Source organism: Moschus berezovskii, chromosome 26 (genome assembly GCF_049115385.1).
Source record: "Moschus berezovskii isolate FMDL1 chromosome 26, NW_MosBer_1.0, whole genome shotgun sequence".
NCBI lineage: Eukaryota > Metazoa > Chordata > Mammalia > Artiodactyla > Moschidae > Moschus > Moschus berezovskii.
Genome location: NC_142485.1, coordinates 18,691,542 through 18,718,212, shown reverse-complemented (window position 1 = coordinate 18,718,212; position 26,671 = coordinate 18,691,542). Strand labels below are relative to the sequence as shown.

General features: G+C 40.0%; 1 protein-coding gene across 5 annotated transcripts in view; it reads left to right on the top strand.

The window, feature by feature from the left end:
• Positions 1-26,671, top strand: part of RBPMS (RNA binding protein, mRNA processing factor) — a 192,153-nt gene that overhangs the window by 75,716 nt on the left and 89,766 nt on the right. For all 5 annotated transcript variants that reach the window (XM_055416552.2, XM_055416549.2, XM_055416551.2 and 2 more), the window contains 3 exons: positions 8,528-8,605; positions 12,138-12,176; positions 13,415-13,477. In XM_055416552.2, coding sequence (XP_055272527.1) covers positions 8,528-8,605; positions 12,138-12,176; positions 13,415-13,477 — 180 coding nt within the window. The remainder of the gene's footprint in view (positions 1-8,527; positions 8,606-12,137; positions 12,177-13,414; positions 13,478-26,671) is intronic.

Here is a 26,671-nt window from a genome sequence, read left to right as displayed (position 1 = left end):
ACCAGTGTGTAAAACTGAGAAGGCTCTGGAACACACAGCTCCCCCGTCCCAACCTTGTGTATAAGCAACCCAGCTCTGTGGAATTTATACTGCTACTCATGAGTGGAGCTCTTTTCAACTTCTCTGTCCCTGAAACTATCTTTATTTCATCGTCTCAGAAGAGATAAGGCACTTTCTTATATGTTGGAAAGTGAGTGATCCCTCTTTTCTTGTTCGAGTGAGAAGTAAGTTGATCACAAAGCATGAACCCTCCTTTGACTGTAGTTGGGGTAGACCCTCCTGCTGTGAGGACGTTGAGCCATCAGTGTCCCTTTTTGGGTGAGATTGTAGTTTTAGACTAAGTATGAAGAAGCACTCACTCGTCAGATTTTGAAAAGTGAAGTTAGTTAATATGAATGTATATTTCTGCTAGATCAAGTTTGTACCTATAGAAAAAGGGCAGGCAGAAGATGAGAATTTCTAATGACAAAAGTGGATGGGCAGGACTCAAGGTTTATTTTGTTATTATTATTACTATTTTTTAATCCATTTGAGCTTGCTTGTTCTTTTTTTTTTTTAAAAAAAAGTTTATGCTTACAAAATGTTTAAATACCAGATTATATAAATATAAAAATGAAAATTCTCTTCATTCACCTTCCCTGTTCCACTCGGTGAAGAATCTGCCTGCAGTTCAGGAGACCTAGGTTTAATCCCTGGGTTGGGAAGATCCCCTGGAGAAAGAAGTGGCAACCCACTCCAGTACTCTTGCCTGGAGAATTCCATGGACAGAGGAGCCTGGCAGGCTATAGTCCATGGGATCACAGAGTCAGACAAGACTGAACAACTAACTTTCACTTTAAATGTGGTATACAGTCTTTAAAAACTTAAAAAAAAAAAAAAAACACGAGGATGTACTAATTTGTAAAAACACTAAAAGAATTACTGGGACTGTGAGCAGTTTCTGGTGCTTTTTTAAACTTAATAATCAGAAACTTTGTTCTCTATCAGTAGATAAAGATATCTACTCATCAGTTTAAATGTGCAAGAATTTGAGAATTTTCTCAAGCTTCTTGTGAATTACTTTTGTTGAAATTGAACTTATTTACACAAACTTAAGGATGTTTCAGTCATCAGTTGTAAGAAATGTGATTTTTTTTTCTTTACTATTTCCCATATATTGATTCTATATTGATATTCTATCCTTGTTAATAGGTTCATAGTCCTGAATTTTTTGTGGTTTATGACTTTTTAGGTCTGTTTTGATTTCAGTCTGTTTTTCTTGTTCATTTTTTTGACCTTGTTTTTTTTCTCATTCCTCTTTTTCGTCTAATTTTGATCCCTTATGCTGTTATCTCTTCTGTGTTTTTGTCAGATGAGTATTTATCATTTGATGTTTTAACTAATATAATGTCTGGGAAACCTCATTTTGTTTGCCGTGTCACCACTAGAAGTGTTGACAAGCAAACACTGTTTCCCCTGAATACACAATGTTATTCTGTCGATTTCTAAAATCAAGGGAAATTTTTATATCGTGTACCTATGGACTGTGTTACACACTACTCCAAAACAGCCATTTCAGACTCTAAAATGCCCACTGCGGGATCTTACCTGTGAATCTACTTGGCATGTCTCAAAAATTACTTATTCCAAAAGAATGATTTAAACATCCAGCACATTTGAAAGCTGCTTTTGGAGTCTGTGTGAGAACATGGATAGGTGGAGGGAAAGTTTGCAGATGATAGATGATCACTGAAGCACTCCTGTGGGTTTCAGAAGGTTTCAGATGAGGGATTATACACAGTTATTTGTGAGTCATCAGAAAATGAAAAGTTGCCTTTCCCAATCCTATGAATCTAAGAGGAACCTCGAGAGGTCAGCTCAGAGCAGCTGGAGATGATGACGAAAATCTTTTTTATAAACAATTAAAACATACACAGAAAATGCCATAGTCTTTGGACACGGTGTTTATTGGATGTGACTGCTGAAAAGTGTGCGTGACTATTCTCTCCTCTGTATTGAAATTAATAAGCATTTGTCTATTGGTTTTTATTTTAATGTCTAGATTTTGTTGTTGTTGTTTAGTTGCTGTGTCATTGTCTCTTTGCAACCCCATGGACTGTAACCTTCCAGGCTTCTCTGTCCTTGGGGTTTCTCAAGCAAAAATGCTGGAGTGGGTTGCCATTTCCTTCTCCAGGGGCTCTTCCTGATTCAGGGATCAAACCCCGTCTCCTGCATTGGCAGGTGGGTTCTTTACCTCTGAGCCACCAGGGAAGCCCGATGTCTAGATTACCTGTAGGTAATTATCTTGTAAGATAATGTGTGTTCTTTGTTAAAGGGGGGGCCTTTCTGTTTGAGGCCTATTTTGGCCTTTCTATCCAAGAAAGCCCAGGACTCACACAATGACTGTACTTCTTGAATTATATTGAATTGGGAGTCAGTCACTGAAATGTGGCTTCTGTTTCCCCATGGGAGCTGGCAGTACCATTTCAGAACACACAGTGAGTTTCATCCGGAATCTAACTGTGGGCTCCACAGGAATGGTTGGTCATGGCTGAGTCAAGAAGGCCCTGGCTCTTACTGACAGGATGATTTCTTCTGGCGTTTGTTCTTTCAGTCCTGTTGGGGGAGAAATGAAGTTGGAGGTACATCCGCAGAATCCATTAGCGTCCCTTTGGGATAGAGCTGTCAACAGCTTCACGTCTCGAACTTCTATGAGGCATGTTGTGTCCTTGACTAAAAAATGTGTTTCCCCGTGTGTCTGATAAAGTAAACATCTGCAGCGCCAAAGGCGGAGTGCCAGGCACATCTGTGTTCATAGACAATGCTGTTAAATTAAGGGCCGACCTGGAAAATGATTGACCTGCCACAAAGTTCACATGGCGTCATTCATTTGTTGTTTGGGGGCGCTTTTATTGAGTGTTTGATCGTGGATTTACATGTCTTTTAAGCTTTTAGCTCACTGTTTGTGTTCTAATTGGTTACTCTGAATGAGCTAAGCTTTCTCTTGCTGTGACAGTTAAGCTCCCTGCAATCAAGTATCATTTCTAACCTTGGTGATCTACATAGACACACAGCAAAGGCAAAACCTAAAAATGCTTTGCTGTTTAATGATTCAGATAAAATGAGTGGTGGTAAGAATAGAGAAACTAAAATCTTTTTTTTATTTTTATTTTTTAAAATATTTATTTTTATTTATTTATTTGACTGCACTGGGTTTTATTTGTGGCAGGTGGGATCTAGCTCCCTGACCAAGAATTGAACCTGGGCCCCTGCATTGGGAGCAGGAAACTGGACCACCAGGGAAGTCCCTAAAGTGTTTAAAACATCCCCATGAGTCTAGGTTCCAGTCACCGTAGATACGTATGAATTAGATGCTCAGGAAGAGTTCCTCATCACCGCGACTCATTATCTTAAGTTTTTTTTGTTTTTTAACTTAATGAAGTTTCCTAGTCTGGGGAGGTCTAGAAAGGATTCAGAGCACATCGATTCCAAAATTCGGATTTAAAAAACCTTTAATTGTCGTAATTCCAGAAGATCTATTTCTCCTACTCGGTCTATCTGTTCCATCAGAGGAGGGATCAGCTTTTCGGTGAGTGATATCTTGTCAGGTTTCTGAGAAAATAATGGGCTTCACTAACTTCTAGGAAATGTAGTTTATGTCCGTATGTAAATAAAATGCCAGACATCTTAGTTGCCTCTAATTTGATGAATAACGACGAAAAGCAAGCAGCTTGAGTGAGTGGCAAACTTCAGCCTAATAGGAGGTCACTTTTTTTTTTAACGTATAACCCTTTGCTGTTGAAATATTAAGTTTATCTAAATATTTCAGAATTAGAAGATTAAGTTTTCTCTATGAACTTCGCATTTTTTATTGATACAAATATTGACATTATGTATTTTTTTTAAATAGAGCAAAGTAATAATCCAGGCTATTGTCAACCTAACAATAAACTATAAAACATGCTTATTATAGAAAGATAGAAAATACAAATAAGCTCATAAAAAACAGTAAAATTATTTATTAGGACTTCCCCAGTGGTCCACAGGTTAAGACTCTGTGCTTCCATTGCAGAGGGCACGAGTTTGACCCCTGGTCCTGGAACTAAGATTCCACTTGCCACGCAGTGCAATCCCCCCTACCCCCCACAATTGCTTATTAAGCATATATATCCTATAAGGTATTTTTACCCCCTTTCGTATACATACATGTATTGGCTTTTTGCTTTATAGAATAAAACTGAATGTACTTTTTCCTTGAACATAATTTTTATTGGTTGCATAATAATATATTCAGTGGGTGTAGATAAACCTTAATTTATATCAAGTAGTATTTTGTTGATAACTCCCAGATTTCCAGTGGGTTTTTTTTTTTTTTTTTTGATAAATTGTTTGACTTACAACTTTCTAAAGCCTCTTTCTTTAGAATAGTGCTATAAGTGGTAGCTCATTTCCTGAGTTAACTCCCAGGTCCTAATTGATACCTGTCACATGGCTACGCTTCCCAGCTGGACAAACGGTGCTCCAGTGTTTAAAACACAGCATCTGCTTATCATTATTTCCATGGAAATCTCTATAATTCGGTCAGCACCTGGCATAGTGCCAGTCACAATGGGCACTCAACAAAATATGAATGAGTGGAGGCTGGAATTCCCTCTGTCCAGGTTGTCCTGGCCAGGGCAGCCAAGTAGAACAGATGGTGTTCACTTTCTGGAACGTGGGAAGGGAGTGTGGGTTGCAGGGAGGGCACACAGGGTAGCAGGATTCCTTTGAATATGTCTTTGGCAGTTGTCAGTAATTCAGTCTTAGCAGCTTTAATAAAGAAAGTTCTTTAGAGTACTCCCCTGGCAATCCAGTTGCTAAGACTCTGTGCTTCCACTATAGAAGGCACAGGTGCGATCCTCAGTCAGGAATCTAAGATCCCACATACTGCATAGGCAAGAAAACAAACAAACAAACAAAAAACCCATTTTTTTGGAAAGAGTGTTTATCACTGGCAAAGTTGAGAGAGAAGGGAGAGACGAAAGGTATATTGAACAACAAACTTGACTTTAATTGAAATTTATAAAACACTATATGCAACAGCAACAGAATATATATGTTTTACATTCAATATTTATCATGTTATAGGCCACAAAACAAGGAATTGAAGAGGGTAATTTCTTAAAAAGTTTGAAAGTGAAAGTCGCTCAGTGTGTCCAACTCTTTGCAACCCCATGGACTATACAGTCCATGGAATTCTCCAGGCCAGAATATTGGGAGCGGGTCACCTTTCCCTTTTCCAGGGGATCTTCCCAACCCAGGGATAGAACCCAAGTCTCCTACATTGCAGGTGGATTCTTTACGAACTGAGCTATCAGGGAAGCTGTTTTTTTTTAAAGCATTTTTTAAAATGTTTTAAGCATATTCCTACCATATCATCCAGCTATTCCATTTCTAGTTAATTATCCAAGAAAAAGCATAGGTCCATACAAAGACTTGTACACACTGATACCTGAGTGTTCATAGTCATTTTATTTGTAAAAACCAGAAACAAGAGATAACTTGTATGTCTTATAAACAAGTGAATGGATAAATGAACTGTGATGTATTCGTACCACAGAATACTGCTCAGAAACAAAAATAGCCTTTTGAGATGTGCAGCGGTGTGGATGAATCTCAGAATAATTATGTTAAAGTGAAAGAAGTTGGACCAAAAAAGGACACATACTTTATGGCTCCATTTGTATAACACTTCAGAACATGCGTGCTCGTCTGTAGTGACAGATGAGTGATTGCCAAAGGATAAAGACTGAAGGAAGATTACAGAGCCATGAAACAAAGAAACATCACAGGGGTATGATGAGTTTGTTCATTCTCGTGATTGTTATGAAAACAATATTGGTTTCATAGGTTAAACGTGTCAAAACTTGTAAACAAGATGTTTAGTTATATGTCAATTATATTTCAATAAAGCTGTTCAGAATATAAATAAACAAATGACAGGCATTCATGATTCTATGACTGTTTACTTCATCATAATGTTTGTTATACACCTTCATGTAAATGGCATGACATTTTTCCATATACTTTGCTGGATCAGCAAAAAGGTCCTGCTTGCTGCTTTGTGCTTCTTCAAGCCAGAATCAATGGAAAGTGTTAGGATTCTAGAAAATATTCTATTTCTCACTGAGAATAAACCTTCCATAGTTGTACATGGTTTACAATTAAGCACTGGTTTTTTTTTCCTTTGAGTAGTAACTTGATTTCTAATGGGAACTCAATCATGTCATATCAGCTTGAGTAGAGAAGAGGAATAGAAAGTGTGAAAGTGAAATTGAACTCATAAAAACAGAATGGAATGGTTAGTACCTGGAACTGGAGGGTGAGGAAAATGGGGAAATGTTGGTCTAAGGTTACACACTTCAGTTAGAAATTGAGTAAGTTCTGGAGAACCTAATGCACGGTATTGCATTATAGGTGTACTTGAAAGCTACTGAGAGTAGAGCTTAAATGTTCTCACCACAGAAAAAGAAATGGTAGTTATGCGATTTGATGGCGGAGGCGTACATCCTAATGTTACCTGTCAGCTATATCTCAAAGCTAGGGGGTAGGGGACTGAGTAAAGGCACACAAAACACATTCTTTCTCTTTTTTTGTGGCTGAGTAATATTCCACTGTATATATGTACCTTTTTCATACTGAGTTTAGTCAGAGAAAGACAAATATCATATATCACTGTGTAGAATCTAAAAAATGGTACAAATGAGCTTATTTATAAAACAGTCACAGGTATAGAAAACAAACTTATGGTTACCAAGAGGGAAAGGGGGTGGGAAGGATAAGTAGGGAGTTTGGGATTGACATATATACACTACTACAAGAAGTGATAAAATGAAAAATGAAATAGATAACTAATAAGACTCAATAATAGCACAGGAGACTACTCAATACTCTGTAGTGGCCTATATGAGAAAAGAATCTAAAGGCAGTGGATATATGTATGTATATAACTGATTCACTTTGATGTACAGCAGAAACTAACTCAACATTGTAAATCAACTATACCCCAATAAGATTATTTCAGAACTTTTTTAAAGATAAAAAATGTATATATGTATTTCTTAATAAGTTTCAAATAAAGTTTTAAAAAACACACTAAGTAGAAACAAATGGTGGTGATGATAATTCAGTGGTGACTACTTGGCGATTCATGGGATTCTCAAGGCAAGAATACTGAAGTGGTTTGCCATTCCCTTCTCCAGTGGACCACGTTTTGTCAGAACTCTCCACCAAGACCCGTCCGTCTTGGGTGGCCCTACACGGCATGGCTTAGTTTCATTGAGTTAGACAGGGCTGTGGTCCATGTTTGGACCACTTGCCGATTGAATTAAGACCATATTCCTGTGCTGATGACTTGCTGTCTCTGTGGTTTGAGCCTCCATTTTCCGTTCAGTCTCAGCTGGCCCTTCTCCCAGAACGCACTCTGCTATCCCCTTCTTCATTAACTGGCTAATGCTTTTTTTCTGCCTGTGCTTTTCCCCACCTCACCCTTTCTATATCTATGTGGTAAATTCCTACCTGTCCTTGAAGGACATTCCATGCAGATGCCAGCATACTCTGAGTAAACGTACTCTGATCCTCCCAGCTGGAAATGTCCCCTGTGTTCTGTGTTTCGGCACACATTAAGTACATATTTTGTACCCTGGGCCTTATGGGTATGTATAGGTTGGCCACATCTGCCCTACTTTTCTGGAACTGAACAAACCTAGGGCTATTCATTTGGCTACTGTTGATACGTAGATACATTTCAGTTGTTTAATAAACTTCTTCACTTACTAAAACTGCTATAACTATTAATGCCGATGAAGGAAACAATGACAAGACAAGTAGAAGTAAACAAAAATTGTTTTGGGACTTCCCTGGCAGTCCAGTGGTTAAAATTTCATACTTCCAATGTGGGGGGCCTGGGTTTGATTCCCTGGTCAGGGAACTTAAGATCCCACATGTCACAAGGCGCGGAGAAGAAATTTAAAAAATAAAAAACTTTATTTTCCAGAGGTTCAGGAGCGAGGGGACATACATATAAGTATGGCTGATTCATGTTGATGTTTGGCAGAAACCAACACAATATTGTAAAGCAATTATCCTGCAATAAAAATAATTTATGATTTAAAAATATTTTTTTCAATTGTGTTTTTGAACCACATTTGTGTTCCTTTGATCGCAGCAGAGGGGTGGTAGATTTACTGTCCCCATGACACTTTTTTATTTTCCCCTTAAGCTAACGTTTTAATTATGGACCCTCTCTTCCCCTCACAGTCTTAGAACCAGGCAATGGCAAGGAAAAGAGAGGGCAGTTTGTAATTTATATTGGCTAGAAGTGATCCACTCTGATAATTCACACAGAACTATTTAAAAGAGTTGGCTTAAGAGCATCTTAACATTAGTCACTGTGTCATAAAAAGAGCATGAATTAGGCAGGAGTTGTGGGATATGTGAAGAAACATGTTTTTTTGGATTTCAAGTGAGCTGTCCCCCACCTTGATCACTTCTCATATTTATTTTCCAGGTCCGGACTCTCTTTGTCAGCGGTCTCCCTCTGGACATCAAACCTCGGGAGCTATATCTGCTTTTCAGACCATTTAAGGTACCTTTTCTATCTTTTAGAAATCGTAAAAGGAAACAGAAAGTGGGTCTGTCTGGAGAAAGAAATGAAATGTTTGAGAAACGCCTGTTGTTTGAAGTGGTTAGTGAGTAAACAAGTTAACAACTCAGTTGTAATATACATTCTCACTTTGGAAATCCTGAAATGGTCTTTTGTCCTCCCAGCCACTAATCTCGAGAAGCTAATCTGTCCTAATTTAGAACAGCCTCAGTTTCCTCCCTGTGTATCCTCTGCCAACTGGGGGTATTTTGAGTACAGATCACCCCAGATATGATCAGTGACTTACTATGTATTTATATCTCAAACGCAGGAATATAAGTCAAGCCCTACCCCAGGAGGTTACTTATTAGCTGAAATATTGCTGTTCATACAATTCCTAGGAGACATAATAGGTTAAATAAGCTTTTATGAACTTGACAAGGAACCTAAAACCATTATTTTTTTGTTGGCAAAATGTCCAGCGTTGCTGAAACAGTAGAACAGAATTTTGAAGAACTGCTTGGCAAGAGTTGAGGGACGTCTTCCCTGGTGCTTCGTGTGTGCTCAGAATCACAGTTGTGTCTAACTCTTCGCAACCCTATGGACTGTAGGCCGCCAGGCTCCTCTGTCCATGGAACTTTCCAGCAAGAATACCAGAGTGGGTTGCCCTTCCTTGTTCAGGGGATCTTCGAAACCCAGGGACCAAACCTGCATCCCTTATGTGTCCTGTATTGCCTGGCGGATTCTTTACCACTCTGCCACCTAGTGAAATATTTAATATAAGTTGTCTGTCCATTGTGATTATCAAGATAAACTTACTTTAGAGATTGTTAATGTTGTTGGGATTGAAAATTTAACAGGAAATTGAACTAAGGCTGAAATACCGTGCTCCACAGAGAAACCTTGAAAGTTAGCCTTTGGAGGGTCAGAGACAGCTGGGATTGGGCACAGTGTGGGCTGGAGGCCTTGGCTCTCAAGAAGCGATCCTGCAAGTCAGGGCAGATTCAGGGCGTGTCTGAGCTGGTCACATCGGCTGAGGACATGTCAGCAGCAGTGTCTGGCCAGGGCTGCACCTAGGACTGAGTGATGGACTGTCTCAATTGCTGGTTAAAGATCCATTCTGATGGAAGCAGGATCCGAGCCACAGAGGCAAGACAAGTTCTAGCTTCTTAGGGAGAGACAGTAAATGTGACAGCTGAATATAGCTGGGTAGGAGAGGAAGATCGGGGGTCGAGGGGGCAGCCAGTGAAAACCAACAAAGATAAAATAGTTTATGTGCCCCAAAGGCACCAGGTGATAATGGACATAACTCCATTCTGACAGCTCTCCTTTTTTCTGCTTTTTTTTTTTTTAATTGGAGTATAATTGCTTTACAGCATTGTTAGTTTCTACTGTATGCATCGAGAATCAGCATTATATATACATATATCCCCTCCCTCTTGAACCTCATCTTCCCGTCACACCCCTCTGGGTCATCACAGAGCTCCCTGTGCTTTACAGGAGTTTCGTGCTGGCTGTCTGTTTTACATATGGTAGTGTATATAGGACAGCTCTCCTTTTAATGCAACGGTAATGATGATGTTACAGAGGGAAACAAAGGTTAGCCCAGAGGTTGGCTAGGGGAAGTGGGGAAGAAAGAGAAGGTGCTGTGGGAAGAGTGCCAACTTGGCAGAATTTCCCATTTCTTCTGCAGGATTGCAGTTCGTACAGTTTTGTGGGATGAGGACTTTTTAAGCTAACCACTCCTCTTAATGAACAAAACAGCCGTGTTTCTGTGTGCATGTGGAGAGAGCTAGCAGTAAGCCCCTTAAGAATTATCTCACTTAATTCTCATCACAGTCCTTTAAAGTGGGTTAGCCTCATTTTTCTTTCCCCCCAAAGAAAGAAAATGAAACTTGGAGCAGTTGAATACATTTTGCTCAAGTTCACACACGTAATAAATGGCAGGACCAGGATCAAACCCAAGCAGTTTGACTCTGCCATTCATATTCTGAACTACTGTGTGATGCTGCTGCTGATTTTGTGACTTGAGAGGACAGTGTATCCCTACAAGTGGGCTTTTACTTGAGTGAAATATCCATTTGTCCTCTGCCTCTGAGGCCTTTGGGGTGTTTAAACCTGCACGTTTTTCAGAGAGCAAGAGCACCTTGAAAAAGAAAGAGGCAGAGCTGTGAATCATAACCTCTTGGGCCAGAAGAGCTCAAGGCCTTAGAGGTAAAATGTTTACAGTAGCTAATTGGTAACATAGTTCTCTGCTGGGAAGATAGGAGGGTGAGTCAATTGAAACATGCTGCCCAGAAACCCCAACGCGAAAGTCAGGACCCTGGTACATTCCTACCAACCCTTTTTTAATTAAAGTCCCTGGTGGCTGACCCTCGTCTGCAAATCTGTCTCTGGACCAATATGTGCTGTGGTCAATCATGTCAAGTGGTGGTGTTTTTTTTTTTTTCCCTTCTCCTGTGTCATCTATCTGTGCAAGCCACCTGCCATTGATTACTTTCAGAAATAAGCAGACTTTGTTATCTTCATCCTGGGGAACCAGGAGGGATCGGAAAGGGAATGAAAGGGAGTGTTTCCATCTTCCTTGAGGATGACCTGGAGTAAAACCCAACAGGGAATTTTTGCATCTCCCAATCCTAATACCAGCATGAAAACGGATGGCTGCAATAAATAAGCAAAATAACAGAATTTAGCATTACTGCCTGTTTAACTTTTCCAGGCAATTTTGAAATTTTCATTGACAAGTTGTACTAAGTACAAAATCATTGTTTTGTTGTTTTATAGCCAATATATTTTTCAGTGTGAACAAGTCATCACATACTCTTCTTAACCGCCTTTCTTCTCCCGTGCTGTGTGCGCAGTCGCTTAATTGCGTCCAACTCTTTGTGACCCCATGGACTGTAGCCTGCCACGCTCCTCTGCCCATGGAATTTCCACAGAAGAATCCTGGAGTGGAGTGCCTTTTATCCTATAAAATGAAAAAGACCTGCTGTTGACATAGATACCATTTTCCTACTATTTCCAAATTTCATAAGAACATAGAAAAGAAACATAAGAGAGTGAGTTTCAGGGTTTGATCTCTTTTAGGCCCAAGTATGGGCTTCCCAGGTGGCTCAGTGGTAAAGATCCACCTGACAGTGCAGGAGACTTGGGCTCTATCCTTGGGTCTGGAAGATCCCCGGGAGTAGGAAATGGCAACCCACTCTAATACTCTTGCCTGGAAAATTCCATGGGCAGAGAAGCCTCTCGGGCTACTGTCCAGGGGGTTGCAAAGAATCAGACACGACTAAGCACACAGCACATATATACATACTTAGGCACAGAACTAAGCACACAGCACATATATACATACACAGGCATATATACATCGTGTGTGTGTGTGTGTAAAACTTGTTTTATAGTTAACAGACATTTGTAAGAAGAGTTAGTCAGTGGTCATAAAGGACTCATTGTCACTTGAGCAAGATGGTATTATAGTTGCTTTTTTTCCTGGCATATTTTTTTTTGTGGTCTAAATCCGGTTCTTTATTTTCAGGGCTACGAGGGTTCTCTTATAAAGCTCACATCTAAGCAGGTAAGCATTTCAAACTTGCACATAAATGATCACTTCTAGAATAAGTTTTGATTGACTTTCTTAAGGAATGTCACAAGGGCTCAACATCCTTTTTTTATTTCCATTAAGATTTAATTTTTTTTTATTGCTCTAAAATTAACGGTGAGATCAATTAGGAATTAGCAGATTGGAATTAGGCTAATTCCAAAGCCTCCAGCTAGAGTGTCTGAGACTATCCTCAGGAAAGGCACATATAATGCCTTCAGCATGGTTATATCGGGATTGATCTGTATCTTCAAAAGAAATTATTGTCCAGATTCACTTTTACTGCCAATTCTTTCCTTTTTTTTTTTTTTCAAATTAAGTTAAATAGTCAGACTTTTCATTCGCAATCGGTATGAGAAGTTGATGGTAAAGAATCAGGCTCTCTCTCAAACCCTAATAACCACATGCAGAGTCTTAAGTCTAGAATGGAGCGTAAAAGGCATAGGTACGGAATGGAGGAATTAATCAGTGACCCTGATAGCGGCTTCAAGTGCCTTGAAATTTTTTAGCTGTGTGCTCTTTTTAATCCTGAGCGACCGGCATCTCACTTTGGGTCACTTTTCGTCTCAGTACGGTATTCTCTGGTTCATCAGGAATAAGCTATGTTGAAACCATCCTTCTGGACTCAAAGATACCGAGTCCAAAGCAATTAGGAGCCCTCTCTTGAGTTGGAACAATATGGTTTACACAGCTAATTAAACACAGAACTTTTTAAAAACTTCCCTTGGGATTTGAGATTTAAATGTTCATTATATAATTGTGATCATGCAGTGAGTCTACAGGGCTTTTATCACTGTGTCATTATATTCCTTGCACTTACAGTGTACCAAAAGGTGATTCGGTTCTCTTTCCATTTTAAAAGATGAAGATGCTGAGGTACAGTGAATTCGATTTAGGACAGTAGAGCCTCTCCACCCAAGTTTTCCTGTTCCCTTGTTCACTGCTGCTCACCTTCCAGCCCCTTCCAGACTTTTTTTTTAATGATTCTCTCAATCTCCAGCTGTCCCTTGAAGAACCACCCTCACCATCCCTTTGATCCATGTTAGAAATTTGGCTAAGCCACTGAGTCATGATTCTTCTGGACTGGCTTTCTGATTTCTACCCATTGCCTGCGGTCATTTCTTTATCTGAGCTTTTTGGTTTGATGTCACCTTTGACCCAGAAACAGAGCCATCCCCTGATATTTTTTTCTTCATATTTCTTTCTTTCCTTAGCCCGTAGGTTTTGTCAGTTTTGACAGTCGCTCAGAAGCAGAAGCTGCCAAGAATGCTTTGAATGTAAGTATGAATGATGTTCATCTTCAGGGGTTTCCTTATGAGGTGAAGGGAAAGTAATAGAACCTCTTTGGACAGGAAAGTAAATGGAAGGGATATGACTGCATGATCTAAGAGGAATGGACTCTAATTTAATTAGCCACATAAGGAGATTTTGCCTAAAATTGTGGTTGGATGTACAGACTATTAAATAACACTTTACTCGCCTCTGGCTCTTACTGTAATGCGCAAGATACCTGATGCTGGGGATTTTATTTTAATTCAGCCCAATCACATCCCAGGGTGGTTTACAGTTTACTTCAGCCCCCATTATACTCTCAGTGGCTAAGCCCAAGTCAAGAATAGATCAAAATCTTGGCTTTCCTTAACACATGAGGTTTTTGTTTGTTATGTGGCTCTTAAGGGCTTCCCTGGCTGTCCAGTGGTGAAGACTCTGTGTTACCAATGCAGCAGGCATGAGTTCCATCCCTAGTCAGGTCTGCCTAAAAATATATATATTTAAAAGTATGTGACTTTAAAAAAAGGTTGTAGTCTTTATTCTGATTGATTCAAAATTTGCATGTACTGCTTCCCCAGAAGACATTCAGTATTGTGGTGTATAATAAAGGATGAAGTGAAGTGAAGTCGCTTAGTCGTGTCCGACTCTTTGCGAACCCATGGACTGTAGCCTACCAGGCTTCTCAGTCCATGGGATTTTCCAGGCGAGAGTACTGGAGTGGGTTGCCATATTCCTTCTCCAGAGGATCTTCCCGACTCAGGGATCGAACCCGGGTCTCCCACATTGTAGGCAGACGCTTTACCCTCTGAGCCACCAGGGAAGCCCATAATAATAAAGGATAGGCAACTACAATTGAGTAGCGATAACCTGTATTTGGTTTGTAAGCATTTTGTTTGCCATATTTTTAAGGCTTTTTACCAGCTTTGTTTTAGTAAGATTTTTTCCCTCCCTTTGGTATGTTTTTTAAAAAAAACAAACCAAAAGCAATTTAAGAGGAATCAACCCGAGAGAAGGTGGTTGGAAGCAGAATTTAGTTCCAGGTGCCAAGGCCTGGTCCAGGTGAGGCGTCTCAGTGAAGAGCCGGACTCCATCCTTCTCCAGACAGTTGACTTAAGCGGCTATGAATGAGGTGTGAGTGCAGCTGCCAGGAGTGTTGGAATACTTCTCGGAGGGTCGGCTTATGTGAACTTGAGGCTGCGGGTCCTGCAGGTGCCCTTCCAGCTGTTTCTCGGCGCCTGGAGGCCCAGGGACCCCGTGGTGAGGGGGGCTGCAGGAGGGACCCTTCCTCGTGACTTGGAGATCCAAGGGAAAGGGCCTCCGAGGGAGACTGTTTATTTGGCCTATTGGTATCATTGTGACACAGTCTTGAAAGGGTTTTCAGCTTTGGAAAACACGTGCACTCAGAAGAACGGTTTGCTTGTTATTGTTGTTGGTTTTTCGTGAAAGTGTGCAAGCACATCTGAGGAATCCAGGAAGTCCAGAGAGTTTGGGATTTTTTGAATTTGGACTGGGGACCTCCTGGTCAGAATAACTGCTTCCTCTGTTCTTCTCCCACAGAACAAAATGTAATTATTTCCTTCAGTTGTACATGCTGAGGCGTAGTGTATAACTAAGAATTTTGATAGAAAAATGGTTTTGTGAATTTTACATTATACATATACAGTCAGAATCTTCTCAGTATAACCAAATTTTAAACTGAAAATGGATTTCTATTTAGGCAGTGTTTCCTTTCATTCTAGCCAGGTGGCAGCTTTCTTATAAGTGTAGTTGATTTACAATGTTGTCTTAATTTCTGCTGTATAGCACAGTGATTGCTATAGGTACATATACATTTTTTTCCATTATGGTTTAGCACAAGATAGTGAATATAATTCCCTGCGCTACAGTAGGCCTTTGTTGTTTATTCAGTCCATATATAATAGTTTGCATCTGCTGATCCCAAATTCCCAATCCATTCCTTCCCCCTTTCCCCTCACCTTGGCAACCACAAGTCTATTCTCTAAGTCTGATTCTGTTTCGTAGTTAAGTTCATTTGTGTTATATTTTGGATTCCACAGGTAAGTGATACCATATGGTATTTGTCTTTCTCTTTCTGCCTTACTTCACTTAATATGGTAATCTCTAGGTCCGTCATGTTGCTGCAAATGGCATTATTACATGCTTTTTGTAGCTGAGTAGTATTCCGTCGCATGGACGTCCCATATCTTGTTTACCCATTCTTTTGTCAGTGGACATCTAGGTTGTTTCCGTGTCTTGGCTGTTATGAATAGTGCTGCTATGGATGTAGGGTGCCTGTATCTTTTTGAATTATAGTTTTGTCCACATGTATGCCCGGAAGTGGTAGTGCTGGGTCATATGGCAAATCTGGTGTTAGTTTTCTGAGCAACCTCTAAACTGATTTCTGTAGTGGTTACACCAATGTACGTTCCCTTTGGTGGCCTCTTTCTAAGTGCAGCAGTATTCTGGGTCCTTCACAGTCGTTAGATGAAATTTACACCAGGTTTGTTTTTTTTTTCATTGTTCTTATAAAGGAAATATCAGCAGCTGAAGCTTATTCACAAAGTGGGCTTTCCTTCTCCTCACTTTTTTTCTCCTCTGTGTAGAAACATGTTACTGACCCCCTGTCTGAAAAACAGTAGGTTTTTACAGTGGGTTGATTTTTTTTTTTTTTTCCCCTAACGAGAGTTTATTTTTTAGATGTTTAAATGGTCATAGTCACAAATTGTTTCTTTGCCTTAGTAAGAGTATGCTGCTGCTGCTGCTAAGTCACTTCAGTCGTGTCTGACTCTGTGTGACCCCATAGACAGAAGCCCACCAGGCTCCCCCGTCCCTGGGATTCTCCAGGCAAGAACACTGGAGTGGGTTGCCATTTCCTTCTCTAATGTGTGAAAGTGAAGTCGCTCAGTCATGTCCGACCCTTTGCGACCCCACGGACTGCAGCCTACCAGGCTCCTCCATCCATGGGATTTTCTAGGCAATAGTACTGGAGTGGCTTGCCATTGCCTTCTCCGAGTAAGAGTATAGGAAGCATCATTTCATGCTTTCTTAGTGCTGAGGGTTCAGTTAAGTCACTCAGTCATGTCCATCTCTTTGTGACCTCATGGACTGCAGCATGCCAGTCCTTCCTGTCCATCACCAACTTCCGGAGTTCACTCAAAATCATGTCCATTGAGTCAGTGATGCCATCCAACCATCTCATCCTCTGTCATCCCCTTCCACTCCCGCCTTCAGTCTTTCCCAGCATCAGGGTCTTTTCCACCTGGTTCGATATCCTTGACGTCCAAGGGACTCTCAAGAGTTTGAAAGCATCAAACTTTCACAACTTTCACAGTTTGAAAGCATCAATTCTTCCGCACTGAGCCTTTTTTTATGGTCCAACTCTCACATCCGTATTTGAATATTTATTGGTGGAGTTTTAAACCTGAGCTTGCTTCTGCTAAGAAGTTGACTTGTGAATTTAGAGCATCTGTTAAAGTGCTGGTTGATCTGTTTCTCGATATTTTTAACTTTTTTATAAAAGTATTGTATTAGAGTTTTTGGTACCTTAGAAACTGTCCTGTTAAGAGGGCTGAGACCAGAAAGGATGGATGGACCAGCCAGGAAGTGCAGGTTTACAGCTCCAACTAGAAGGAAGCCTCCCGTGTCTTAGTTCTGTCTACTTCATCAGCATCTTGCTTAGTCCGTGGAATGTGGCTTCGTTTTTCCTAGTGGCAGTGACAGATGATTTAAGTCTCATTGTCCAGGACAGATGCCCACAATAAAGTTTGGTGCAGAGCCGTGGAGCAGGCTCTCTTTACAGAGAACATGGGCCCGTTCAGGACGACATACTTAATCATGAAGCTGATGCATTTCTGTGACCCCATCTAATGTGATCTTTTTCACCATCATCTTTTCTAATTGGTGAATTAAAAACATACGGTGCTCATAGCCATTGCAAAATTTTCTCCTTATGTCATTCGTCCAGGCTTCCCTTAAAATCTTTTCTTCACATTCCTTTGGGGGAAAGTTCCGTGTTGTAATGTTTTGTTTTCCATGATTGAGAAACGTAAGCCTCATTCCAGTAAGTCCTTCTTTGTAGAGTTGTTCACAGTATTATAAACCACTTGTCCATGTTTAGAGCGTCTCTTCTTCTTGTTTGTCTGTCTTGGTTACTGTCTGTTTCACTTATGAGTATTAAGTCTTTTCCCAAAATGACTTGAAGTGATTTTTAAATCCTTCCCCCCCGCCTAGTTTTGGACTATGCTTTAAGTTAGTTTGATAATTTTATGGAAAAACATGCCCAGACTGAATTAAGTGGTAACACTGAACTTTTATCAGGGGGTTAGTCAAATCTTCTAAAGTAAATACAGTATATTTTGGTTTTATTGTAAAAACACCCAAGTTAGGCTAAAAAATAGCCCAAACCCAGACTTGCCTTCAGGTTATCTGTTATCTCATTAATCCACATGACTGGAAACCCCATCCATTCTTTAACCCGACAGCAGAATAGCTAACCTGTCCTTTACCTTCACTCACATTTATAACTGCTGTGCTAAACTTTCTCCATTTTCCATGCTAATGGAAGAGGGAGCCGATAATCCAAACTGTCTAGTTATTTTTCAGATTTGTTTTTAATTTTGGAATGTAAATCAAGTGCAGCCATATTGATAGTTAACAGTCTTAATTTAGTAAAAATATGAAGAAACGCAGGAAATAAGACTGGCCTGGAGGTAAGGACCCTGAGCAGAGGTGGAATAAACTATCTCTGGCTACTGCTGCCAGCTGTGGAAACCCTAATGTTGCCATTGCTGTGTAGCCGGAATTGTGTTTCATAAACAAGAAGCATTGGAAGTTAACACTTAAAATACGCAGACCTGTCACTGGTTTTTGTTTTATGTCCATTTCCATGGCAGGCATTGTCTTACGTTGGTGTTTGAGATTTACTCATCTAGGGTACTTTAAAAAGTTGTATGTGTCCTGTTGAGTATGCGTGCCATCTTGTTGGATACCCCTTCTCTGCTGCTGCTGCTAAGTCCCATCTGTCGTGTCCGACTCTGTGCGACCCCATAGACGGCAGCCCAACAGGCTCCTCTGTCCCTGGGCTTCTCCAGGCAAGAACACTGGAGTGGGTTGCCATTTCCTCCTCCACCTCATTTTAAATAGTTGTCATTGGCCTAGGCTTCATTATAAATTTATCAGAACTTGAGAGGTGTGATGCAGCGTCACCATGAACATCATTACAAATGGCCTTCACAGCTGAACCTTGCTTGGGATGTCACAATAATTTGCTTTACTCTCCAATCTAAACTCACTGACCTAAATGGTCTCTAATTATCACTGCGCCCTCAAGTCTATTGGTTTCTTTTTAAAGTAGCTTTCTTGAGGTACAACTCAATGATTTTTGGTATATTTTTGAAGTATAGAAAACATATATACCAATTTGAAATTTTAATGATATTTTAAGTGTACATTTAATACATTTACCACGTTGTGCAGCTGTCCCCACTATTTATATCTTTTCATCATCCCAAACGCAAAAATTTTGTAACCGTTAAGCAATGCCTCCCCATTACTCCCTTCCTCTGACCCCTGGTAACCTGTCTTCTATTCTGTATCTCTTACCTGGCCTATTAACTGAAATACTTGTCCTTTTGTGTCTGCCTTCTTTCATTTAGCATGATGTTTTCATGATTATTCCATATTGTAGCAGATATCAGAACATCATTCCTTTTTATGGCTGACTGAGCGACTTCACTTTCACTTTTTACTTTCACACATTGGAGAAGGAAATGGCAACCCACTCCAGTGTTCTTGCCTGGAGAATCCCAGGGACGGGGGAGCCTGGTGGGCTTCCGTCTATGGGGTCACACAGAGTCGGACACAACTGAAGTGACTTAGCAGCAGCAGCAGTATTCTATTGGATGTATATTCCACATTTATCTGTTCATCTGTTGATGGACACTTGGGTTGTTTCCACTTTTTGGCCATTGAGAATAATGTTTCAATAACGGTGGGTTACAAACATGTTGGTCCTTATTTTTTCAGTTCCTTTGGGCATATACCTAGAAGTAGAATTGCTGAGTCATATGATATTAATATTTTTAGCTTTCTGAGAGATGTCCAAATTTTTTCATATTGGCAGTGCCATTTTATATTCCACTGGCAATGTATGGGAATTCCAGTTTTCACTATTGTCACTAATACTTATTTTCTGTTGTTTAAATAACAGTCATCCTACTAGGTGTGAAGTGGTAATTGGGTTTTTTTATTAATACTTTTTGACTAATTTCAGTAGTAGAGTTGATGATTTCAGTTGCAAATTTGATTTCTCTTGGAATCCCATATGACTTAAAATAGTTTCTTTTAATGAGGATTAGCAACATTTCTGTGATGTCAGTTAAAAGTAATGGAACTGTGTTACCCTTAAGTAGTTTAAAGTGGAGAAGTGAAATTGTTAGTTGCTCATTCCTGTCTGACTCTTGACACACCTTGGACTGTAGCCCACCAGGCTCCTCTGCCCATGGGATTTCCTAGGCAAGAATACTGGAGTGGGTTGCCATTCCCTTCTCCAGGGGATCTTCCTGGCCCAGGGATTCAAGCCAGGTCTCCTGCATTGCAGGCAGGTTCTTTACTGTTTGAACCACCAGGGAAGCCTATAGTTGTTTACCTGTTCATTAAAGAAAGGAAGGGAAGAGCCAACCCTTAGATGATTCATTCAATAAGACTAGGATTTTGTATTCTCTCATATACAATATGTCACACATGAAGAAAAAGTGTTTTTTGAAGGTCTCAATAGACCTTGGATTAAAGAGAAAAAAAGCACCTTGATTTTGAAGAGGGAAAATGTAGCAGTTACTTAAGTAAGAAGAAAATGAAGAGGACTTGAGGATATATAGTACTAAATTATTTATTGGTTACTGAGGACATTTATTCGCCTGTGTGGTAAAAAGAATTTTTAGAAAAATCTTTGGTAGTTTGTAAGAAAGCATGCTGAAAAGGTACTTGGTAGTGCCCCATGTGTAAAAAACTGATATAATCAGGAAAGCATAGTTTTCTTCATCTCCATAAATTCTTGGCATTGAAATAAGCATTACAGTTATTTATATCACAGTGATCCTGGCCTTGTGCATAACTTAAGTTTAGTTGAATAGCTTGAGCTCTCCAACTACTGAGTTTTAAACACTTGCATATAATTCATTCATTATTCCTATACCAGGTTTCTTACTTGTGAAATAGGGATATTACTTCCAGAAGTGTTAAAGGGAAATCAAGGAAAAATACTTGCGTGCTTACTCAGTGGTATTGACTCTCTGTGACCTCCATGGACTATTAGCTCCTCTGTCCATGGGATTTCCTCAGGCAAGAATACTGGAGTGGGTTGCCATTTCCTGCTCCGGGGATCTTCCCGACCCAGGGATTGAACCTGAGTCTCTTACATTGTAGACAGATTCTTTAGCACTGCACCACCTGGGAAGCAGGTGTTCTCAGTGTGAACCATTCAGTTCAGTTGCTCAGTCATGTCCGACTCTTTGCGACCCCATGGGCTGCAGCACGCCAGGCCTCCCTGTCCACCATCAACTCCCGGAGTTCACGCAAATTCATGTCCATTGAGTCAGTGATGCCATCCAACCATCTCATGCTCTGTTGTCCCCTTCTCCTCCCACCCTCAATCTTTCTCAGCATCAGGATCTTTTCCAGTGAGTCAGTTCTTCGCATCAGGTGGCCAAAGTATTGGAGTTTCAGCTTCAGCATCACTCCTTCCAATGAATATTCAGGACTTATTTCCGTTAGCATGGACTGGTTGGATCTCCTTGCAGTCCAAGGGACTGTCAATACTCTTCTTCAACACCATAGTTCAAAAGCATCAATTCTTCAGCGCTCAGCTTTCTTTGTAGTCCAACTCTCACATCCATACATGACTACTGGAAAAACCATAGCCTTGACTAGACGGACCTTTGTTGGCAAAGTAATGTCTCTCTGAACCCATTACCTGAATGTATTTTCTCAGTGAAAAGATGTACAAGCTGTTGAGCACCGACTGATACCAGAGGAAGCTGAGACAGGTTCTGGCCACACAGAAATAGAAGTTTGGATGACGGTCTCTGTGTCCTGTGTCACAGGTTCTGCTGACAGTTTGTGTGAGTCAGGACTTTTGATCTTAATATTTGTACAGCTTGCGAGTTGGGTGAATTGTTTCCACTAAACAAAACCTTTCGCGTGCACAAGCATCCAGATGGCCTGTCTCAGCTCCCCGTTCACCAGGCACCCTGTCAATATGTTTCTTATCAGGTCGAAAAATTTCTCCCTGAATTTCTCTTAGCCTGTTGCCCAGAGTGGTTGAAGAGGCCCATTTACTGTGATCCCAGCTGGGAACTGTGCAGGGCTGCCAGATGAGATCATGGGTCTGATCTAGTGTTTATCTGTTAAATCTGTTGATAACTGCTTACTCTTGACTTGCAGTTTGGAAGCAGCCGTTTGACCTCACTGAGTTGGGGGCTGCCTGTGCCCTTGATGACTGGATCCTCCTCTTTTTCTCAGCAACTGGGTGGACTTTGGGGCTTGGCAAACAGCTTAATTAGGCTACTCTCCTCACAGAAATTTGAAATAGGCCCTTTTTTTTTCATGTGTGTGCGGGAAGGGGGCTGCAGTCTGCTCACTCTTGTAGTTTTGGATTGTTACAGAACCTCGCTAAGGATACTGCAACATAGAAATTAAAAGTTGTTCTGAAAGAGCAATTGAAGATGAATGTGAGGAATTTGCTGAATTCCCGGTTAGTCTTTGAAGAAAAGGAGGTTATTTAAGTCTGTGAAGCATTCACATAGGAAACTAGGAATTGGGATGCTAGTAGAAGACTTTCTAAGGACGTTTGAAGAAGGAAAAGTAGCTGGAAGAGTTTGCATCACCCGTTCCCTAAGAGAAGAGGCAGATAGAAGCCCAGGGTCTTAAACATAAACCCCTTTTTAGTCCAATGGCACGTATGTGTGGAAATCTCAACTCTGCCCAGCTTTTCCCTAAGTGAAATAGTTCATCAAATATTACATGGCTGTGTGAAACCGCCCTCAGACTTCACATTCTAGCCTCTTTTTTCCCCTGAGGATCTACATGTTTAAACTTACCTCTACTCTCTTTAAAAGGCTATCTTGTATTGACCTTGCTTGGCCTTTCTCCTTGGTTCTTCAGGTATTTCAGAAATGCTGAGAAGCTCTTTGCCCCTGTTGTAAATGAAAGTAGAAAATATCGTTAGTGTTCGCAGGTGCTGTAGTGCAATGAGTGAGTTATTGGCTAGGATTCTTTTTGGTCAGGAAGTCAAGCTAGAACTGTCTGGCGAGTGACGGAACCAAAGATCTTGACACTCTAGGCCGTATACATTCCTGATTATTCTGCAGTGCAGCATATTTTGGGGCTTTAAATCCCAGTGAAGTGAAAAAGTGTTAGCTCTCCTCAGTCACATCTGACTCTTTGCGACCCATGGATTATAGCCCACCAGGCTCGTCTGTCCATGGAATTCTCCAGGCAAGAATACTTGAGTGAGTGGCCATTTCCTTCTCCAGTGGATCTTCCCAACCCAGAATTATAACCCAGGTCTCCTGTACTGCAGGCAGATTCTTTACCATTTGAGCCATCAGGTAAGGCTTTGCTGTAAAATCACTCTTCTACTTCTTAGTGTATGATCAAACCATCATAATGACAGTGGCTTAATGTTTCTGATGATCTACACAGATTTGAAGTTTTGGTCCACGAAGCTGAAACTCTATGCCTTCCTCTAGAATTAAAATGCATTAGAACATTTTAAAACCTGGGGGTGGGGAGGGGTAGGACTTAATGCAGAATAGGTTATTTTGACAGGACATTTGTAAATTATTCTACTCTTACTTCCTTTCACATATATACAGTATTTCTTTATGGTTAAATACAAACTTTTCTTGCTGCTTCAATAGACTTTAATTATTACTACATGGAAACATTTTAAAAAATGAGAGAAGCACAAATAGTCAAGGATTGTTTTGTACCTAAAAATAGGAGGAGATAGAGTAAATGTTTCTAGAATGTGAAACATACATCTAATGCATTATAAATATGGGAATAAGAGGATAAGAAAACAATTCCAGTGAACATCAAACTGATTAATTTAGAATGTTGAAAGTAATAAAATCTGCCTTAAAATGCTAACATCTGTAGAAAAATAAACCATGAAATATATTGACTAAAATTTCTCTTCTAAAAATGTAGTGATAAGTTTCAGTAGAAAACAGTTTGGAAAAATTAAGGGATACCTCGAGTAACCTTGACATTGCATGAAAGGATGTATGTTTTGGTTTTCTAGGCATTGTGGCAAGTTGATTAGAAAGATTGTTTTTAAATGGAAAGATGCAAACAATTTCCCTGGGAAGTACAGTCAGGTAGAAAACTCCTAGTGTGAACTTCCCCCTTGGTAACTTATAAGCTTGTTTTTGCATCTGTGACTCTGTTTCTGTTTTGCAAATAGGCTCACTAGTAGCATATTTTTTTTAGATTCCACGTATAAGCAATATCATATATTTTTCTTGATATGTCTTTGACTTCACTCAGCATGACACTAAGTTCAAGTGGCATTATTTTGTTTTTTCTAAAGGCTGAGTAATACTCCATTGGATATATGCACCACATCTTTATCCATTCCTCCACTGAGGGACATACAGGTTACTTCCATGTCCTGGCTATTGTAAACAGCGCTGCAGTGAGCATTGGGGTACACGTATCTTTTTAAATTAATGGTTTTCTCTGGATATATGCCAGGAATGGGATTGCTGGAGCATGTGGTATCTCTATTCTTAGTTTTTTAAGGAACCTGCATACTGTTCTCCATAGTGACTGTACCTGTTTATACCCAATTTGTATATGGATAGTATAGGCATTTTCACATTATTGATTCTTCCAGTCCAAGAACTTGGTATATCTCTTCATCTGTTTGTATCATCTTTGATTTCTTTCATCAGTATCTTATAGTTTTCTGACTATAGGTCTTTTGCTTTCTTATATAGGTTTATTCTTAGGTATTTTATTCTTTTTGATGTGACAGCAAATGGATTTGTCACAGTATTGTTTTTCATAGAATTTTAGCATTCACGTAGAAGGCTGGTATAATGTTGCCAGTAAAGGAAAACTGAATAGAAGGCAGGAAAAGCCCATCCTGGGTTACAGGTCACAGATAGACCTCAATGAAAAAAGTGAACAACCAGATTATGAAAGAGAATCTGTTTTACACACCTTAGAATGCTCAATGAGTGACAAATGGAGCAAACTCTTAGAAGAGTTCACAGTAAGAAGCTGACTTTTGCCAGCCATTGCTATATATTCTTAACTTATCTGTGGGGGTGTTCACTAGATGCTAAAAACATACTGAACACATCCCTAAGAATGAATCTTAATTCACTGATATTATAAGTATATTGCGTATTTGATTTAGGTGGGTGGTTTCTTGGTATTTGTGCATAACACTAAGTGTATACCTGTGAAAAGGTACCGAATCTCTAAATTGTGGCTGAGAGAAAGTGTGTCTTCCTGGTAACCACTTAGCGTATCTGAAGGGCTTTCTGGTCAAAGGCAGTGTAATAAAGAAAGGTGTCAAGCAGGCTGACTTGGCTCAAATCCAGGCTCTGCCACTTACTCAATCGAGGTTTTCTGCACCTAAATTTTCCTTCCGTTAATACTGACAGTACCTATCACAAAAGGTTAGGGCATCAAATTAAATGATATAGGTATTTTTAAAGCCACTAGTACTCAATAAATGGTAAATATTCTGATAATTGGTGATAACTGTCAAAAATAACTGGTTTTAATTCCTTAAGTCCCCTTTTCCGCAGTTTGACTTAAAAGTAATTTCTGTGGAATCCCAAATTATACCGGCTTCAGAGTCCTTCTAAACATTTATTTGTATTATAGTGTTGGTAAGTTGATTCATCAATCCTTGGTGTTTTTTAGGGAAACAGAGTAATAGTGTTGTCCTTAATATTCAAGTATCCAGAGAGGGAGGCTCAAAAGGGAGGAGATGTATATATGTATCCATATGCTTCTTTCATGTTGTTGTACAGCAGAAACACAACATTGTAAAGCAATTCTCTGCCAATTAAAAAAAGAAAAGAAGAAAAAGCCTCCAAAATACTGTGAGCCCAACAAGTACACTCTCATCTCACGTTTATTCTGTTAAGCTGACTATGCACTTGGCTTTCTCCATTTCCGGTTCCAGTCCAATCTGTTTAAAAGCAGAGACACGGCCCCTGCTCGCCATCAATTCCATAGGAATTTATGTAACAGCCAGTGAGATTCTTTAGAGTTTTGTGTCTAGACGAGCCTTTTAGAGAGGGAGAAATTTGGACTCTGCCTTGTCAGATCCCGGTAAGCGTCCTTGAGGTGCCGCTTTCAAGAGGAGGAAGTGTGCTGATTCACGACGCTCAGAGATGAGATCCGCTTTGACTCACTTTATTTTGGCTCGCTGTGCAGCACAGGAAGTACTTTGCAGTGAACTTCCGAAGTTTGGACTTCACTGTTTACATTCTTTTCAACTAACTCTTGCTTAAGCCCAAGATTCTTGGTTGGAAAGAGCCTGCAAGCCATTCGATGGTCTGGGCTCGAGGTTTTTTAAAAACCAGCTTAAGGAGCAAATGCTACCTTCTTTTTTTAATTTATTTTTGTTGTATTCATCAGAACACATTTCCCACCCACAGATCGATTTATCTGTCGTCATGTTAATAAATGACTTTGGGGACCAAATAAGTAACTTATTGGTTAAAAAAAAAAACAACAACTGAACTCATTTTTATCCTCTATAAAGTTGAGGATATACCATCACTGACTTTTTAAAAATACGTTTAATCCTTAAATGTAATGAAACCTTTACTTTCTAAAGACTCGTCTTTTTCCTGATGCATAGCTGAAAAATACATAAATTGGAGGTACATGTCTTTTGACTCTTCTTGGTATTTCACTTCATTAAGATTATCCTAAATTTGGTTATACACACGCAGTATGGGACAGTCCACTGGATCCTGTTGGGGTGAGGGCTGCTCATTGCTGATAAACTGGAGAGCAGAAACGGCTGTAAAAATATTCTCGGCGGCCCATTGTGGGCTGTATTTGATCTTTAAATGGAAGTCTCGAAATGGTTTTGGAACATTTAGGCAACTGCCTTTTTTCAGTTGTAGGGTTTGTGTATGTCACAACTGTTCTCCCCACATCCCTCC